Source organism: Pinus tabuliformis, chromosome 7, assembly GCF_031772625.1.
Source record: "Pinus tabuliformis cultivar Carrire ecotype Pingquan chromosome 7, CPIR1, whole genome shotgun sequence".
Classification (NCBI taxonomy): Eukaryota; Viridiplantae; Streptophyta; class Pinopsida; order Pinales; family Pinaceae; genus Pinus; species Pinus tabuliformis.
The window spans coordinates 1,052,227,576-1,052,247,172 of NC_142293.1; the positions used below are offsets into that span (position 1 = coordinate 1,052,227,576).

General features: G+C 40.0%; 1 protein-coding gene across 1 annotated transcript in view; it reads right to left on the reverse strand.

Annotated features, from left to right (window-relative positions):
- LOC149251276 (ketose-bisphosphate aldolase class-II family protein) overlaps nucleotides 1–19,597 on the reverse strand; it is a 457,406-nt gene that overhangs the window by 253,024 nt on the left and 184,785 nt on the right. Inside the window, exons 21-22 of the mRNA XM_089459330.1 lie at nucleotides 17,474–17,555; nucleotides 17,288–17,366 (exon numbers count right to left, since the gene is read on the reverse strand). Coding sequence (XP_089315456.1) covers nucleotides 17,288–17,366; nucleotides 17,474–17,555 — 161 coding nt within the window. The remainder of the gene's footprint in view (nucleotides 1–17,287; nucleotides 17,367–17,473; nucleotides 17,556–19,597) is intronic.

Sequence of the window (19,597 nt, forward strand, 5' to 3'; positions counted from 1 at the left end):
CTTTATTTCTGAAAATGCTTTTACAAAGAAACTGAAATACAGTAAAAAAATTCCAACAACCACAAATTACAACCTATCTCGATTTCTATGCTTGAACTCCACCTTGAAAATTGTGCCAATCAGCAAATAGCCAAAACATAAATTTTTACAGCAATAAAACAACATTAAATGTTTTATGGCCTGCCTCGAAAAATGTGCCCATAACTTGTTGTACGGACCATACAGATTTAAACAGCACGACTACCTCGAAATTCGTGCCCAAATCTGCGTTGAAATTTGTGCCCTTGTTGTTGTCCCTCTTCCTCGATTTTTGTGCTATCCCTCTTCCACGATTTATGTGCATTTCTCTTGTTGTACAGTTTTGCCTTGGGATGCATGTCAATAAATGTTGTTGTCCAGATTTGCTGAAATGTCTTCTTACTGCTCTCCTTCACTTTCTCACTGCCTAGAAATTTTCTCCTTGCTCTCTCTTCTCTTTCTCTCAAATACTCATAAAAGAATGAACTGATCTTTCTTCTTCTCTTCTCCTTTTACTCTTTAAATGACCTCTTGAGTTACCCTAAGATCTAACAGTTGAGATTCATTTAGATCTAGGGATGAGAATAAATGTGCATTTAATTCTCGCTTTCTATTTTTTAACTCACCCATTTAAATAAAGACCCACTTAGCCTTTTATTTCCATAGTCACTTTTTCATTTTATAATTCTTCATTGACTTTACTAAAGTCACCATTAAATTAGAACGTAACTTTATCACTTATAAAGTCACTTTTAAATTAAATTGACTATACCACTTATAAAGTCACTTTAGGAGAAAAGTACAGATAAATTTGGACACTTTTCCCTAGGCAAAAGATCAAAGCCTTAGGGAACCACTTGTCCTTAGGTACCCAAATTTTAACATTCCCTCTTACCGAGGAAAGTGTTCCTCACCACTCCCATCTTGTCTATGAAGTAGACATGCTTGCCCCTATGGTAAGGCTTTGGTGAAAATGTTCGCTACCTGCTCATTTGTTGAAATGTACTCAAGCTTGACAGCGCCCTTTTGGACATAGTCTCTAATGAAGTGATACTTGATCTCAATATGCTTTGACCTGTCATGAAAAACTGGATTCTCCATGAGATTTATGCAACTCTAATTATCACAGTAAATTACTGAAGGTCTCAATGCTTGACCAAATAGATCAAACAACATCTTGCAAAGCCATATGGCCTCACAACTAGCCAAACTAGCAGCCATATACTCTCCCTCAGCTGAGCTCAATGTAACTGACTGTTGTTTCCGGCTGATCCACGACACAACTGTCGAACCCAACCCAAAAGAGCACCCAGAAGTACTCTTCCTCTCTGAACCACAACCTGCCCAATCTGAATCCATGTACCCTGCCAGTCTCACTCCATACCCTGTCTATAATCCAGACCAAAATCCACAATCCCCTGCAAGTAACGAAAAATGTGTTTTGCAACCACCGAGTGCACTCTCCTGGGCTCACCCGTGAACTGACTCATAGTGTTAACTGCAAAACATATTTCCGGTCGAGAGTTGACCAAATACATCAAACAACCAATCAGCTATCTGTATAGAGTAGGATCCACCAACTCAGAATGAGAAGCGTGAAGCTTCTTCCAGTTAGTGATCATAGGTGTAGACATGGATTTGCAGTGCTCCATGTGAAATCTGCTAAGAATATCCACAATGTACTTCCCTTGTCCCAGGAAGAAATGCCCCTCCTCTTGCCACACCTCCAATCCCAGAAAATAATGCATCAAGCCGATAACCTTCATCTCAAACTCTGAAGCAAGAACTCTCTTGCAGCCCTCAATGAGTCTCTCTGCACCAGTGATGATCAAGTCATCAACATACAACACCAGAATGAGAAGCTCTTCACCTACCACAATGAAGTGTAGGTTCAGATAAGCCTCACTCTTTGTGAAACCCAACTGCTGCAAGTATGTATCAATCCTCAAGTACCAAGCTATAGGAGCTTGCTTCAAGCCACAGAGTGCCTTTTTCAATCTGCATACATGCAACTCCTTCCCATGCCACCTCAAAGCCCTGCCGCTGCTCAATATAAACCTCCTCCTCAATGAAGCTATTGAGAAATGTAGTCTTCACATCCATCTGGTGGATCTTCCAACCCATCTCTGCTACAATCGATATAATGGAACAAATAGATGTATACCGAGCTAGAAGAGCGAAGGTCTCCTCATAGTCAACTCCCTCTACCTGTGAGAACCCTCTTGCCACAAATCGAGCTTTGAACTTCTCGATGCTTCCATCTGCAACATGCTTTAGCTTGTAGAGCCATTTGGAAGTAACAACTGATTTACCTTCAAGCCTCGACACTACCTCCCAAACATCATTCTTCATAATACAAGAATACTCCTCCATCATTGCCTCTCTCTAGACCAGTTGGCAGGCTGCCTCCTCATAACTAAAAGGCTCGGAGTCAACAATGTTTGCTACCAATGCCATGTAACTACAGAACTGCTCAAGTGGTTTACTCTCTCTAACCTGTCTCTTTGGCCCAGCAACTGATGTGGCCTTGCGTTAAGTATCTTGAAGCCACTTGGGCTCCCTCTTCCCTGAGCATACTTCTCCCACCAGAGTGAAAGATTCCTCATCATCATCAGAAACCTGAACTCCTGAAGGCCTGCCAACTGACCTCATGCCTGAATCTGTGCCTATAGATGTTGAAGTATCATGCAAACTGTCCATTAGAGGACTACCCTGTGAACTGCTCTGCGGACTGCACTGCATGTTGCCCGAAGAACCACCCACCTGACTCTGAGAACCACTGCTCACTAATGGACCTAAAACTGTAATCGATGTACCTCCTAATCCCTGACCACTGGATCCCTATGACTAACTCAGCTACTCCTGAGGGTCTGGTGACTCTAGATACTCTAACTCCCGTGACCTCCTGAAAGCTCTCTCCTCCTCGAAATTATATACCTAGGGGGGATAATATGGGGTACCAAGGGAGGTACCCAAGGTAATAATGTAATAATGGGATGGGCGATAGTAATAAATAAGGTGGTTAACCCATATCATGTAAAGGACCACAAGTAGTTAGTAATAATGTAATGGGCCCATGGTATTAGTTGAATGGTATGAGGGAACCATGGTAATGACCCATGGTATTGTATGTATGAGGCCTATATAGAGGCTAGAGACTCCACATGGAGAATGTCAAGGAAGATGGTCAAGGATTATTGTATGAACAAGCATATGGCTTGTGGAGTGTTCTCCTCCCTTAAGGAGTGAATGTATGGTGTTGCCCTACCTTAAGGGTTTTGATAATAAAGAAGCATTTCTATCTATTTATCTCTTATTGTTTATGGGTTTGTTTGCATTATCATAATATCTTTGCGTTAGATATATAACAAATGGTACCAGAGCACTTTCTTGGGCACAAAAGTGGAGAATTTTTTTTTTAACTTTTTTGCAGGATTTCGGGGGCAGCGAGTTTGCAGATCAGATCTGTATGTTTTGGTGCAAGATCTGCAAAATCTAATTGCAGATCTCTATTCTTTGTGAAAAAATAGTCGATTTCAAAAAAAAAATCGGTTGAATCGGAGTCCGGATGAAGGAGATATCGCTAATCTAAAAATCAGTGGTGTTGTAGACAATTTTTCGGGGCAGCGAGTTTGCGGCGCAGATCTAGACGTCCTGGTGCAAGATCTACAAAATCTAATTGTAGATCTAAATTTTTTGAGAAAAATTACCCAATTTCAAAAAAAAATCAGTCGAATAGGAGTCCGGATGAGGGAGATATCGCTGATTTAAAATCAGCTCTTTTTTGCAGAAATTTTGGTGACGGTAGGAGAGTTGCAGCGCAGATTTGAAATTTCATTGCCTGGATCAAAATTTCTATCACATGGGCAGATACAGAATGGTTGTTCCATTTCCAAAAACAGGTCATAATAGGGATTCTGAGCAATATTGACTAAACTTTGACAATTTCAAATTTTCACCAAGTAAGTGAATTTTTTTCAAAACTCTCTTCATGGCTTCTAGCAAGGTTTTTTATTTTACAGGAAAAGATAGTGGTCCTACTATTGAAGAATACATTAAAAAACAGAAGTGGTTATGGAAAAACAATTGGAAATGGTGGGTAGTGGAGGATTTTAGAGATGAGGCGGCCACATGGTGGGGATTACTTAACAAAACGAAGTGTTACAACCTGCCTGATGAAGCATTTGAAAAATTCCTTTTATACAGATGGTCTCATGCTAGAAAACAAGATGATGAGAAACATGTGGGGTTATTTTCTACTGGTATCTTCTTATTGCAGGTTCATGGATTCATTCAAAAGGAGAAGATCCTTGTGTCTATAAATCCTAGTTGTAAGCATAATTTTATCAATGTTAATTTGGCAAAAAAATTGCAAGTTCCAACAAAACACATTGAAAACATACAAGTTGATAATAAGGATGTTCAAGTTTATAAAGATTTGAAGCTTTCTATGGATAAGTATGTGTTGCATTGTGATTTTTATAATTCAGATATGGATAACATGGATGTTGTTTTGGGATATCGTTGGATGGAATCTGTGGGTACGGTCAATATTAATGTGCAAAAGAAATTCCTGAAGCTCTGGTATAAAAAGAAGAAAATTACATTATAGGATATTTCCATTAATAAACAGGTAGAGTCCAAGGAGGCTGAAGGAGAAGATGTTCCAGGGTCTGACATATTAAATGATGAGCCAGTGATGATAGACAATCAAACACAAAAAGAGGTTGAAGCAGAAAAGGTTACAGGTGATGATACATCAGAGGAGGGCTCAATGGTTGAAGTCATATTGGAAAAGAAGACTCCACAACAGGCACCACAGCAGGTTGAATTAAAGAAAAAGCCATCGTGGGTTAAAACTTCAACATATCATCACCCACATCACCCCGCAAGACAACCATCAAGATGGCAACCAATTAGCCACACGGGCAACAACCCCCGCAGGACAGATAGAGAGGAGCGAAGATCCACCTACTACGCATCAACCCAGAAGAGCTACCACAGTCAACTTCCATCTCAAGCGAGCGAGGCACCAGCGAGACAGAGGGTTCACCTTTCTCTTGGATGGCTAAATGCACGTGCATGGTACCAGTGGACTACTCTTTTGAGTAGATCTTATTATTTGTGTTCTTCCCATGTTTCGGGGACGAAACATGCTAAGGGGGGTGGAATGTTATATACCTAGGGGGGATAATATGGGGTACCAAGGGAGGTACCCAAGGTAATAATGTAATAATGGGATGGGCCATAGTAATAAATAAGGTGGTTAACCCATATCATGTAAAGGACCACAAGTAGTTAGTAATAATGTAATGGGCCCATGGTATTAGTTGGATGGTATAAGGGAACCATGGTATGACCCATGGTATTGTATGTATGAGGCCTATATAGAGGCTAGAGACTCCACATGGAGAATGTCAAGGAAGATAGTCAAGGATTATTGTATGAACAGGCATATGGCTTGTGGAGTGTTCTCCTTCCTTAAGGAGTGAATGTATGGTGTTGCCCTACCTTAAGGGTTTTGATTAATAAAGAATCATTTCTATCTATTTCAATCTTATTATTCTTGGGTTTATTTCTATTATCACATATTTTTTGGTTAGACCTATAACAAGTGGTATCAGAGCTCAACAACTGGATCCCTGTGACTAACTCAGCTACTCCTGAGGGTCTGGTGACTCTAGATACTCTAACTCCCGTGACCTCCTGAAAGCTCTCTCCTCCTCGAAATTCGCATCCCACCTGACAACCACTTTCCTCTGCACAGGAATATAAATCCGATAAGTTTTCGAAGTCTCGCTATAACCCACAAAGATTCCCTTATCTACAGTGGGCTCTAGCTTGGTCTTGTTCTCCTTGGGGACATAGGAATATGTAAGGCACCCAAAGATACGAAAGTGCCCAACATTAGGCTTCTTCCCAGAAAAAGCCTCCTCCGAAGTCACATTCCCCAAGGCACCATGTGGACTCCTGTTCTACAAGTACACAGCAGTGTTGCAGGCCTCTGCGCACAAAAATAAAGGTAACCCCTAATCATGAAGCATGGCTTTGGCAGCGTCTGCAATGGATCCGTTCTTCCTCTCTGCAACCCCATTCTGTTGGGGGTAATAAGGAAATGTGAACTCCCTCCTAATACCTACCTCAGCACAAAAATCAACAAACTCACCAAGGGTATACTCCCCTCCATTGTCCGACCTGAGGACCTTGATCTTCCTACCTGTCTGGGTCTCCACAAAAGCTTTGAACTCTTGAAACCGCTTGAAGACCTCACTCTTGGTCTTCAAGAAATAAATCCAGGTCTTCCTGGAGTGGTCATCAATGAATAAAACACAGTACTCACAGCCATTCAAGGATACATGAGACATACAACCACTCACATCAATATGAATCAAGTCAAGGATCCCGGTCGCTCTGCTGTCACTACTAGGAAAAGGGGATCTGGAAAACTTCCCCATAGCACATCCTCTACATAAATCAAGATGATCATAATTGAAATATGGCACACCAGTGGTGATCTCCTGCAATGTACTCAAGGCCCCATGATACATGTGCCCCATCCGCGGTGCCAAATCTCACACAACTCTGAACTGCTAGATCTGTTGTCGGTCCTGTCTCGGGTGTTGCTACTCAATGCCATCAGGGGCTGGAATGAGAACTTGTACACCTTGGCATGGCACACACCAATGTCTCTAGCTGAAGAAGCTGGAGTTCCCCTAGGATATATAAGCACCTTCCCTCTCCTGAACAACACATATACCCTATGTCCTCAAGTGTTGAGACAGATATCAGGTTCTTCTTCATTCCAGACACATATAGAACATTCGCCACTTTCAAGGGAGGTTTGGGTCCCCTATCAAATGTCAATGTCCCCACACTGACTGCTCTAACAATGTTGCCATCACCTAGTACTACCTCCATATCAGTATCACCCTCTGAAAGCTCTGAGAAGTACTCTCTGACTCCTGTCATGTGGCAGGAAGCGCCACTGTCAACATACCAAATGCAAGAAGATGCTCTACTACTAGCGGGGAATGCACACTCCCTCTGGACCTGTATGGCAGGTGATTCTGCACTAGTGGCCTCACAAGCTATGAACCCAAACTCTCGATCAAAGCTCTTTGAAAAGCTCTCTATCTCTGTAGAAGCTACCATGGGTTTGTCTTTCCCTCTCTTGTTCTTCTTCTCTGAACACACAACAACATAGTGTCCCAACTTTTGACAATTCCAACATTTGACTTTGGAATAGTCTTCTCCTTGTTTTGTTGCTTGCCTTTACCTTTGCCTTTGCCTCCATTGTTGAAAGCTTGCTTCTTTGCTCTGCCCTTTTGCCTCTTGCTAACAATGCCACATTGTCATCCTCCTCCACCTATTTGGCTGCCCCAAGATGGTTCTTTCTGATCTCATTCTGAATGCAATCATCCCACAACCTCTCCCAATCGGGAAGGCTTTCCCATGCAACAATGCCATCCACAAAATTCTCCCAAGTCTTGGGAAGACCATTCAAAGCAATCCTCACCAACTCAGTGGGTGCAATGATCTCACCTACGTCTGCCAACTCATCTCTAGTTGAAGTGATCTTTGTGAGGTATGTTGTAGCACTATCAATCTTAACCATTTTAATGGCCTTCAATTTCTCCTTTAGGACCATTTTTTGTTTCCATTTGAGCTCTGGTAAAGACTGGTCAAGGTTGTCCACATCTCATGTGCATAAGTCTTTCCTCTCACATGAGGAATGACGTGATCTTTAATTCTTTCCAGAATCAATCTTTTTGCCTTAGCATTCTTTTTGTTAAACTCTGCCAACTATACAGGGTCAACAGGGACTGCTACTGAGTTCTGTGTGGTATTTACCATAATGCTCCAGACTTCTGCTTCTTCAAAAATGCTCTGGATTCTCTCCTTCCATGCACTATAGTTGTTATGCCCATCCAACCTATCTTCCACTCTCAAACCCAAAGACATGTTTCACTGTCCTACCAAACTGAAATTTTCAAATTTGTTGTAAAGGTTTCTGTTTTCTGTGTAAAAGATCAGCGTGCTGTAATTTTCACTTTGTTGTTCCAAACTACACTTTTCAACCAACCGACCTCTAATACCATGAAGAAATTTCAACCCCCACTCTGGTTATCAGTTTTTCTTATCACCCCATGCATTTAGTTTTCAATCCAAGCATGATAAAAATTCTAAAATCTGGAAATGACAATATTTTTCTGAAGACACAAATTTAGAGATTTCACAACTGCTGAAATTGCAGAAATAAAACACAACAAAATTATGACAGTCACACAGAAAATAACACAGTGATTTTGGTCAATGTGACCTTGGAAAAACCCCCTACAACTCTTGGGGAAAACTAGTTTGAGAGCTCTTCTTTATTTCTGAAAATGCTTTTACAGAGACTGAAATACACAGTAAAAAATTCCAACAACCACAAATTACATCTTATCTCGATTTCCATGCCTGAACTCCGCCTCGAAAATCATGCCAATCAGCGAACAGCCTTGAAATTTGTGCCCAAATCTGCCTTGAAATTCATGCCCTTGTTGTTGTCCCACTTCCTCAATTTTTGTGCTATCCCTCTTCCTCGATTTATGTGCCTTTCTCCTGCTGTACGGTTTTGCCTTGGAATGCATGCCAATAAATGTTGTTGTCCAGATTTGCTGGAATGTCTTCTTGCGGCTCTCCTTCACTTCTTCACTTCTCAGAAATTTTCTCTTTGCTCTCTCTTCTCTTCTCTCAAATGTTCATGAAAGAATGAATTGATCTTTCTTCTTCTCTTCTCCCTTTACTCTCTAAATGACCTCTTGGGTTACCCTAAGATCTAATGGCTGAAATTCATTTAGATCTAGGGATGAGAATAAATGTGCATTTAATTCTCACTTTCTATTTTTTAACTCACCCACTTAAATAAAGACCCCCTTAACCTTTCATTTCCATAATCACTTTTTCTCTTTCTAATTCTTCATTGACTTTAATAAAGTAAACTTTAAATTAGAATGTAACTTTACCACTTATAAAGTCACTTTTAAATTAAATTGACTTTACCACTTATAAAGTCACTTTAGGAGAAAAGTACAAATAAATTTGGACACGTTTCCCTAGGCCAAAGATCAAAGCCTTAGGGAACCACTTGTTCTCTGGTACCCAAATTTTAACAATTAAGTCGAATTTTCTCCTAAGTCCTTAAGTCGAAAATGTTGGGTTCTTTCCCTTAGCCAAAATTGTGCAAAAACGTGTGGGAACACCCTGTTACAAATGTGTTTGAGAAGGGACATGACACTTTTTCATTTTGTATTTGTAGTTGGTGAGATAAGGAATAGTTTGCAGGGTCTCACCTAGCAACTCCACTTCAACAAAATCTAAAGAGGTACAGTACAAAAGGTTGCTCTCTAGGTTAAGAATTAATATAAATATTGGTGCCTCCACTTTTATGATTTTATGATTTTAAGCAAAATTATCAATTTAAGTAATCATCATACTAATATTTGTAGCATGGTTTTTCATGAAATGTTTTCTATTAAAGATGTATTTGTTCCTTTGGATTTATCATGCATTATGAGATTTCCACATTTTACCATAGGTAATTTGCATGTGCATATTCTTAAATTTAATGGTAATCCATGGTTAGCTCCAGATTTTTTAGTCTTTTATGAATTATATTGTAGATACTAACATTGTCTTCGAACATGATTTAGCGAAAGCCTTTGCATGGCCAATGCAAGGGTATGAAATATGGAAATGTTATTGTAGCTTTGAGACCAAATAGATAAAATCATTCCCTCAATCCATCAAAAGTTTTCAAAAGCAGATCTATGGGTATGAAGAGATTGAAGATATTTATGTATCTGTTGGCATGCAAAGAAGGATGCAAGAAAGGACTAATGACTTTGTTATAGAATTTCATGAGCATCCCTCCAATGATCTCATTGTGGAAATAAAAGAAAAAGGAGGATGCGCTAAGTTTTTTGTTGGACTATGTTAAAGTACAATATGTTGAGCCTTGTAACACAAAGGATTGAAGATGATCATTATGAAAAAGCTTATCAAAACTTTGCTCTATCCTTTGTTCTCTCCTCCAAGCTCAAGTAAACAAGATGATAGGATGAAGAAATAGCGGGGGGAGAGGTAGTTTATTCTCATCCTCACTTTCCCTCAAATCTACACCTACCCTAGGCCCCACCTCCACTTGAAATTAGAATAAAAAATATCTTTTTGGGTCTGTGTGGGAGCATCCGACCAGCAAAGGGAGCACATGGGGAGCATGGTTTCGTGGTTTCAACACATGGGAGTGTCTATGGGAACGTCATTCTCCCAAATTGACAAGGAGCATGCCAAATTGGGCCAAAGTACACTCCCAAGAATTCTCCCTTAGCACGCCTACTTAGAGTGTAGTTCCTAGGATAAACGAGGTGGGGGTAGCAGCGGGGGGAGGGGATGCTTCAAGCAACTTTGCTCATGGTAGTTATCAATGATATTAATGTCTTGAGGAATGACTCGTGATGTATCGCGATCCATGCAATATATTATTGATAAATGTAACACTGGTATCATCTACCCCTATCCCTATCTTTAATGTTCATCAATGTTCAATAGGGTTTACAGTTTCAATTCTCTTTTTCTCATGTATTTCTTTTCACATATGGCACTTTTCTTGTATTTTTTCATATTTAAAATTTAGAAGTGACCACAACACTCCCATTTTCCAATGTTAACTAGATGTATTTTCTATTCCTATTGACCCATTCTTTGGCCATTTGTAGATATTAAAACAATTGTCTTATCTTTTCATGTTATTTCCAAAGATGTCTACTACAAGTTCCAGATGCTTATTGTGCCCTTGCTGTAATCATTCCTTGTTGTCTGGCATTTCACATTTCCAGTACTTGGGACATGTGGTTGTTTAATGAGTTTATTGTTGTTATTAATATCTAATAAAATTGTCATTCAACGTCTAATACAATTTAATCAATGAATGAATTGAATTGATTTACATGAGCGAATGAAGCTCAATAAGTAATACAGAGATATTTACAGAAATAGAAACAACCAGTTTCTTCTAAGAAACTGCTAAAAAGATAAAAATAGAAACAGCTAATAAGAATGAGCATTAAACACTAAATAGCATTATTCTAATACCCTCCCTTAATAGTCAATCTATTTACAACACCGATAGACACTCTGAATTTTACAAACTTATCAAGACCAAGAGGCTTAGTGAAAATGTCGGTGGGCTGCTCCGTTGTGAGAACATATCGCAACTGAACGGATCCGTCTTCAACAAGCTGGCGAATATAGTGACAATGGGTTTCTACATGCTTTGTTCGTTCATGAAAAACTGGATTCTTGGCAAGTTTGAGCACTCCCTGATTATCACAGAACAAGGGAGTAAGGCCTGTCTGGAAAATATGCATATCTGCAAGCATACGTTGAAGCCAAACTGCCTCACAAGATGCCTTAACTGCTCCCCGATACTCTGCTTCTATTGAGGAGAGAGCCACTGCCTGTTGCTTCTTACTAGTCTAGGTGACAGCACCAGATCCTAGATTAAACACATACCCAGTTGTAGATTTACGGTCATCAACCGAACCGGCCCAGTCAGAATCTATGTAACCGCTGAGTATAGGATCGGAACTTCGAGTGTACAGAAGTCCATAATTAGGAGTGCCACGCACATAACGCAGCACATGCTTCGCCGCTATCCAATGATAAGCCTTAGGAGCTGACATGAAGTGGGAAATGTAGCTCACTACAAAACTGATGTCAGTTCTAGTGGCAGTAAGGTAGATGAGGCTGCCCACTAATTGCCTGAATAAAGTTTCATCCACAAGGGGTGAGGATGACTGAGCTGAAAGTTTGAGCCCTGGTTCCATAGGAGTCATTACAGGTTTGCAATCCTGCATTCTGAATATGTCCACAAGATTTCTAGCATACTTGGACTGAGAGAGAAAGATGTTGTTCTCAGCCTGCCAGACTTCAACCCCCAAACAGTAATGAAGAAGTCCTAAATCTGCCATATCAAAAGTGTTGCACAAATCCTGTTTGATCCCATGGATCAAATGTGTTGAGCTACCAGTAATGATAAGGTCATCCACATAGACAACCACAAATAGAATATCATCACCAGTATGCTTGATATACAGGTTTGCATTAGATGGACTCCGCTGAAAACCATGATCTGTGAGGTACTGATCAATTTTCATGTACCAAGTCCGAGGAGCTTGTTTCAGACCATAGAGTGCTTTGACTAATCTACAGACTTTTTGTTCTTGACCGGCAACCTTGAATCCTAGAGGCTGCGTCATGTAGACTTCTTCCTGTAAGTCACCATTCAGAAAAGCACTCTTTACATCCATCTGATGGACTTTGCAACTGAACTGAGCTGCTAAGGCAAGGACAAACCGTATGGTACTCATCTTGGTTGTAGGAGCAAAGGTCTCCTCATAGTCAATGCCTTCCTTCTGTGAGAACCCTTGGGCAACAAGGCGAGCTTTATACTTGTCTAGGGTTCCGTCTGCTTTGTATTTCACTTTATACACCCATTTGCAGCTAATGGGATTTTTCCCTGCAGGAAGATCAGAAAGGGTCCAAGTGTGATTCTTCTGAAGACTCTGGAATTCAGCTTCCATAACCTGTTCCCACTCATGTGTACCCTTAGCCTCTGAATAGGTTTGAGGCTCAAAAATATTGTGCAAGTGAGCCATAAGAGAAAAATTTACTGTAGACTGTTGTTTGATCTTATGTCTAGAAGTTCTACCTTCAAGGAGCTCATTATCCCGGAGATCACAAATGGTTTTAGCCCACCATTTAGGCCGGAGAGTAGAGGAACCAATATCAGGAGGAGATGGAGAAGGCTCAGGAACAATAGGAGCAGCAAGAGGAGGGTTATTTTCCGAAGGAAGCTCAGGTAGTGCATCATCAAATACTGATGCTACATCATCCCTCCCATCAGGTGGACCTACCGGAAGAAGAACATTGTGAGGCTGATCCTCAGAACACTGCTCAGAAGGAGGAGACTAAGAGAATCCTCTGTCTTCATCAAATACTACATCACGACTGAAGCTAAGACGACCGGTGGCTATATCTATCAATCTATAGGCCTTGTGATGATCATTGTACCCTGTCATCATGAGTTTCTGGATTTTGGAATCCAACTTAGAGCGCTTAGTAGCTGGAATCCAAACATATGCAACTGAGCCAAATACTTTGAGGTGACTAATCTTAGGCTTATGGCCAGACCAAACCTCTTCGGGAGTCTTCCCCTTAACAGCCTGAGTAGGTGATCGGTTAAGAAGATAGACAGCAGTAAATACTACTTCAGCCCAAAATTTGTTCGAAACATTCCTGTGTTGTAGCATGGAACGAGCCATTTCAACAACCATACGGTTGCGGCGTTCGACAACACTGTTCTGCTGAGGAGTGTAGGGTGTAGTTAACTGACGTTTGATGCCATGAGTATCACAGAAGTTGGAGAAAGCAGAAGAACAAAATTCCCCCCCGTTATCTGTCCTAAGAGTTATGATATTACAGCTAGACTCTTTTTCAACTAAGGATTTAAACTTCTGAAAGATACTAAATACATCAGATTTATATTTTAGAAAATACACCCACATCTTTCTACTGAAATCATCTACAATAAGAAAAAAATATTTGCAACCAATAATAGAAGATGTATGCATAGGACCACAAATATCAGCATGAATTAACTGGAGTACCTTAGATGCACGCCAAGATTCTCCAACCTTGAATGAAGACCAATGTTGCTTTCCAGCTTGACAGGCACCGCATACTCCCAACTGCTGAGTCTGAATATTAGGTGACCTTGACACAAGTCCCTCCCGAGAGAGCTGAGAGAGATACTGCATGTTTAGATGCCCATATCATTGATGTCATAGAGTGCTGATGGGAGAAACACGAGCTGCTAGAGCTACTTCTAGAGAATCTCCAGTGTCAAGAAGCCTGTATAGACCATGATCCTCTAGGCCAACAACAATCGTAAGACTAGTGTCCCTGTCGATAATGGAGAACTTGTGCGCACTGAACACTACATCAAGCTGAGGAGAGTTCCTCATAATCTAGCTGACAGACAGCAAATTAATTTCCATACTAGGAACATAGTACACATTCAGGAAGATGAGTGTGCGCCCACCAGACTAGATCTGAACTGTACCTTTGCCAACCACGGTGTACTCTTCACCTCCACCGAATACTACTGAATCACTGAAAGGTGAGAAGTCAATAAACCAGTCACGCCTGTGAGAGAAATGGCGTGATGCACTAGAGTCAATGTACCAGGCCGAAGACGGGACATGATCTGAAGACCTTTTAGCCATAAAGGCGTAAAAGGCAGATTCTGTCTGCTCGGAATGTTCTGCAACATTCGCTGTCTGATGGGGCCCTCCCTGTTTCTTCTGTTCAGAAGCAATCCTCTGTCGGCAATCTTTCTTCATGTGGTCGAATTTGTGACAGTAATTACACTGCACATTTTTCTTCCCAGCAGGATCAAAAAACTGAGAAGAACCTCTCTGCTGAAAGGACTGAGAGGACTGATATTTGGCAGCAAAAGCATTTTCTGAGGAGACTGATGAGGCACCACTACCAAACTATGGTTTCCAACGATCCTGCTGCATGAGTTTGGTGCATAACTCCGAAAACTTTAGATCAACATTAGTGGAGGTAATGTTGATTGTTTCTATGAAGTGCTCATAAGATTTTGGTAGACTTTTCAGAGTGATAACTACCATATCTTCTTCCTCCATGGTTCGACCAATGACTTCGAGCTGATCTCGAATGTCTTTAATCTTGTTAAGATGTTCGTGTAAAGACATGTCCGTCCATCATGATGGAGAACAATTGGTTCTTGAGAAAGAAAGCTCTGCTCTTGTCGGATGTCTCGTGCAGTTCCTTCAAATGTTGCCAGATCTCGGCAACTGTCTTGCCAGAAGGAATCTACAATAACTGATGATCAACCACAGAGAGCTTGAGAAGCATAACGGCCTCTCGATTTCGATCATTAAACTTATCTTGATTGGTGCCAGCTGTACCAGGACGGAGATCTTTGTTCAGAACGAGCTAATCAAGACGCCTATATTCAAAAATGGTCAACATTCTCTGTTTCCAGATGTTATAATTGGTGCCATTAAAGCACTGATTGCCTTCCAACATTAGATTAGTTAACGAGGCCATTTGCACGTTTCCCAAGACACAGAAAACAACAAAGAAGTCTGGCACAGATTTCAATGCAGATGCCGACTGATCTGGACAAAATCTGACAGGTGCTGGAAACAAAATTCAAATCCGCTGACTCGAAAATCGAGGCATGGAAAACGATGCACCCAGAAAATTCTGACGACTACCCAGTTGAAATATCACAAAACCCACATCAAATCTGTAATCGGAAGAAGTTTTCGACAAATAAAAATAAATTAAAATACCTTGGTCGATAAAAATTGAGCCACGAAGGATGGTCGCGGTTAATGTTGCGGAGGTATTTACTGTTGCTGCAGCACAACGAACAGCTTCTAACGATACAGTAATTCTTGGTTTTATTGCCTCAAGGCATATAGCACAACTGCTAGGAGAAAGTCGGACGCTAGGTTTCGAATGCAAACCGCCAGGAGAAACCTGCGAAGACTGTACAGAACCCACGATTGATTCCCGTACCCCTCCCAAAAGAGTTGTATCGGAAGAACTAGACCGAGTCGAAACAGTCTCATAAACTGGAACTATCCTCTGCAAATGAACACAGTCTTCTCCTGAAGATAACCTTTCGACAGGCAGAACTCAACGCCAAATCTTGTAAAGAAGACACTGAACTTGGTTGCAGAGATAGATCACCAAACTGATAAATATATTGCACAGTACATGGCTTCAGAAATATGGAAGGTGCGTCGAATGGATAAGCGTGGAGATTGTTGTGTCTGAGACGCCAACCGAATTGATGTGCGGGAAAAAAAATTCACGTGGAGCCCGCTGTAGAGCCTGCATGAAGCGTCGGACGTGCCTGCGATGTTGGACAGAACACGGTGATCCTCGCACTGAGCAAATTCGTCCTCTAATTATTTCTGCCCTCGTAAATGATAAAACTCGGTGCCAGCAAAAATTGTCTTGATATATTTTGGCTTCCTCGACCACTCTATCCAGCCGTCAAAATGATGGATTCGGCCCTTATAACTTGTGTGGATGGAGCCGGTGAATCACCAGAGCAATGAGCCCTCTGGCAAACTGCCTCTATGCAGCACGAACCTCTCTAGGGTTCGAGGGCGAGCAATAACTTACAGAATGTGCACTGTCCGATCCTTTCCCAAGTTCATCGACGGTCGTACTGAGGCACTGGAGATCTCAGAACAAGAGCGGGAAAGAAGAAAAAAAAATCCTTTGATTACTGCGGCTCAGAAAATTTGACGCCCAGTAAAAAATTTCAGACTTCTAGAAAGCTATTTCGAAATGAAGCAAAATTTTTCAAACAATGAAAAATTATTTCGAAAAAAATACCCGAGCTCTAATACCATAATTATCAGTTCGTATCGTTAAGAAAACCGCAGATGGACAGATCTCTATTTCCCATACAATATCTAAGACAATATAAATACTCTACGAAACCATTGTTCTTTATAGGAAGACGATTTCTTTGGGATTCCTTCCTACTTCAAGAGCAGCGCCCTGTGATTTCACGTCGAGAATTTTTCTTAAATCAATGAATGAATTGAATTGATTTACATGAGCAAATGAAGCTCAATAAGTAATACAGAGATATTTACAGAAATAGAAACATCAAGTTTCTATTAGGAAATAGAAACAACCAGATTCTTCTAATACAATTGTCATTTATTGTCTAGTAAGATATTATTTAATGTTTGGTACAAATGTTATTGAATGACGAATATGGCTGTGTATTTTATCAACGAGTAATATGCATGTCCTTTGTTATTTTTAACTTTATAATGAATCTTTATTCAAGGCTGGAACATTGTTGGCTGACATTAGTCTAGCCAAAATTGCCCTATACTAAACAAGTGCAATTCTACGTTGTTCTACGGACCCAAAATTTTGATAATTTGGTTAGCATATACAGTACTATTTCTATATATGTTAGTACTTTATCAATACATTCAATGTCATGTTTCAGGATCTAAGTATAAGTTTATAATAAAAGATTGAGAACTGCTGGTCACTACTGGATAGTATACTATCCAAATCAAATTCAATAACAGATTTGCAATCTTTAAATGGTACTTTTACATTCCTCTAACTGTAAATAAAGAATAATTACTTAATAAAAATTGTTGATGTGCAGCTGCTGTGATGTGAAGTGGAATCTTTAGTCCTCTAGACTCGTGAAGCACAATTCCCTTCATGCACAAACAGATGAAAAAAGAGTTAATACACCTATGTGGTTAGTGAGAATATTTACTCCACAAGAACTTATTATTTCCATTCCCTTATCATTACAACACACCAGATCCTTCACAAAGATGTCAATAGCTGAATGTGGGGTGTAGTCATTCTCCAGCATGTGTGGCACACGGTTTCCAAACATCCTGTATAAACCCAACAAAAACAATTATAGACAAAGTCACACGAATGCCATGTATGACTTCTATGAATTTTATCTGAATTTGAAAAGTAACAGCTGTGCTTTTTCCACTTGCATTACATGACTGCATTAATTTCTATCTCCCTGCATGCTTTCAAAGTATAGTTTCTATAGAAAAGAAGTTTGCATAACTGCTCTCTATAGCATTACTAACAAAGGTTCTAATCTTTCAAGTTTCAATATATGACCAGTGAATCATTTGATCCAATATTCAAATTTCTAAATTTCTTGTGAACTGTTTCTATAGAAAAGAAGACTGCATAAATGTTTTTTCAGTATTCCTAAAAGAGGTTTTATTCCTTCAATATATGACCAGCATTCCTTTTTAATAGGTATTCAAGTTTCTCAACCTTTCAAGAAAACCGCTTGTAAAAAAATTCATGGTTCTGTTGATTTTTCTTATAATAGAACCTGATTTTCTAATCTGATAATTACTTCCAATGGAGTTATTTAGAATTCAACATTTTCCATAATGTTGTTGGAAATAATATTGAGAGGGGGAGGGTGAATCAGTATTATCAGATCAATAATTTAATTTTCAAAACTGATTTGTATACGCTACTTCAGCTCAGTGAACTAGTGTGTATACGCAACTATACTTAATGAAACCAGTGTATATGCAGAGATCTTTTGATTTACCCAAATTATCATGTAGTGACTTTAATCAGTATATCAGGAATTCATTAGACAGTGTTGTAAAAGCAGAATAAAGCATCACACATAAGCAACACACATAAACACCAAGATATAAAGTGGAAACCCAATGTGGTTGAAAACCACCTGCTACAATCGTCTATGTCTTCTTTTAATAATAAGAAAATTTTGTTTACAATTTTTGTACTGATGCAGCCTTGTACCAGTACGCAGGCTTCTACTTGCAGAAGACTACAACCTTCTCTCGTTCTCCAGCTTCTACTGGAAGGGAGCTACAACCCCTTAGCTCTTGTACTAGCTGATATGTTTACTAGTATGTAGGTGTCGGCCTACAAAAGGCTACAACCTTCTCCTTTCTTCCAAGGACGACGTTTCATAAATTTTCAGACTGGATCCATCAACAACATCATTCAATTATCAAATATATTTGCATCAACCAATCTCCTATTGAACCAACCACAACCAAATCAATCAATCACTTTGACAACCCATCAATCTGATCTTTCAAAATGTTGTCACCAGAATACAGTAACCAGAACCCAAGCCAGAACCCAGAACACTGCAACAACAAATAGCAGCAACTAAAACGTAGATTATAAGGTATCTGCTACTTTCATGTGCCGAACCTGCGTGTATACGCGCTTTCCTCAAAGCCAACCAGCATATACATCTGGAAATATTAATTCATAATTCTGCAGCTATACCAGACTTCAGTTATACCCAGATCATATCATTTACAGAATAATATATGCGTCAGTATTCAAATCTAGAATATTCATGAGCAAAAACACATAATGATAGTTCATTTTACGCCTTAAAATCCTAATCCATCATTAGATCTTATCCTCCATCAACCGCTAAGGTTCCTCCTTGGTTCAGATCCAGCAATGCACCATAACCCAATAACCTGCATACTAGATCTCACACTTCATTAGATATTCAATGCTTGAGTACCTTGGCCTAATGATCTTCTCCTCTTTTTATAGTTTTAGGCCTTTCTGAATACCATGGACCAAAACCACTTAGGACCAATACCTAGGGTCAATACCTCGGACTCAATACCTTGGACCAATAACATGGATCAAAATACCATGGACCAAATACTTCGGACTAAAAACTTAGTTTTCCAAGGTATACACGATTTTCCTTTTGTGAAAGTGCGTGTGTACGTATACGCGATTTGTATATAGTGAACCCGCGTGTATACGCGGCTTGGCCAATGGTGAACTTACGTATACCTCTCTTTCTTCATTCTGTGAAGTCTAATCTGTAACTCTAAGCTGTGACCCTGCTGTATTGTGATAAGTCATCTGAGTGAGTTGCCATCAAGGA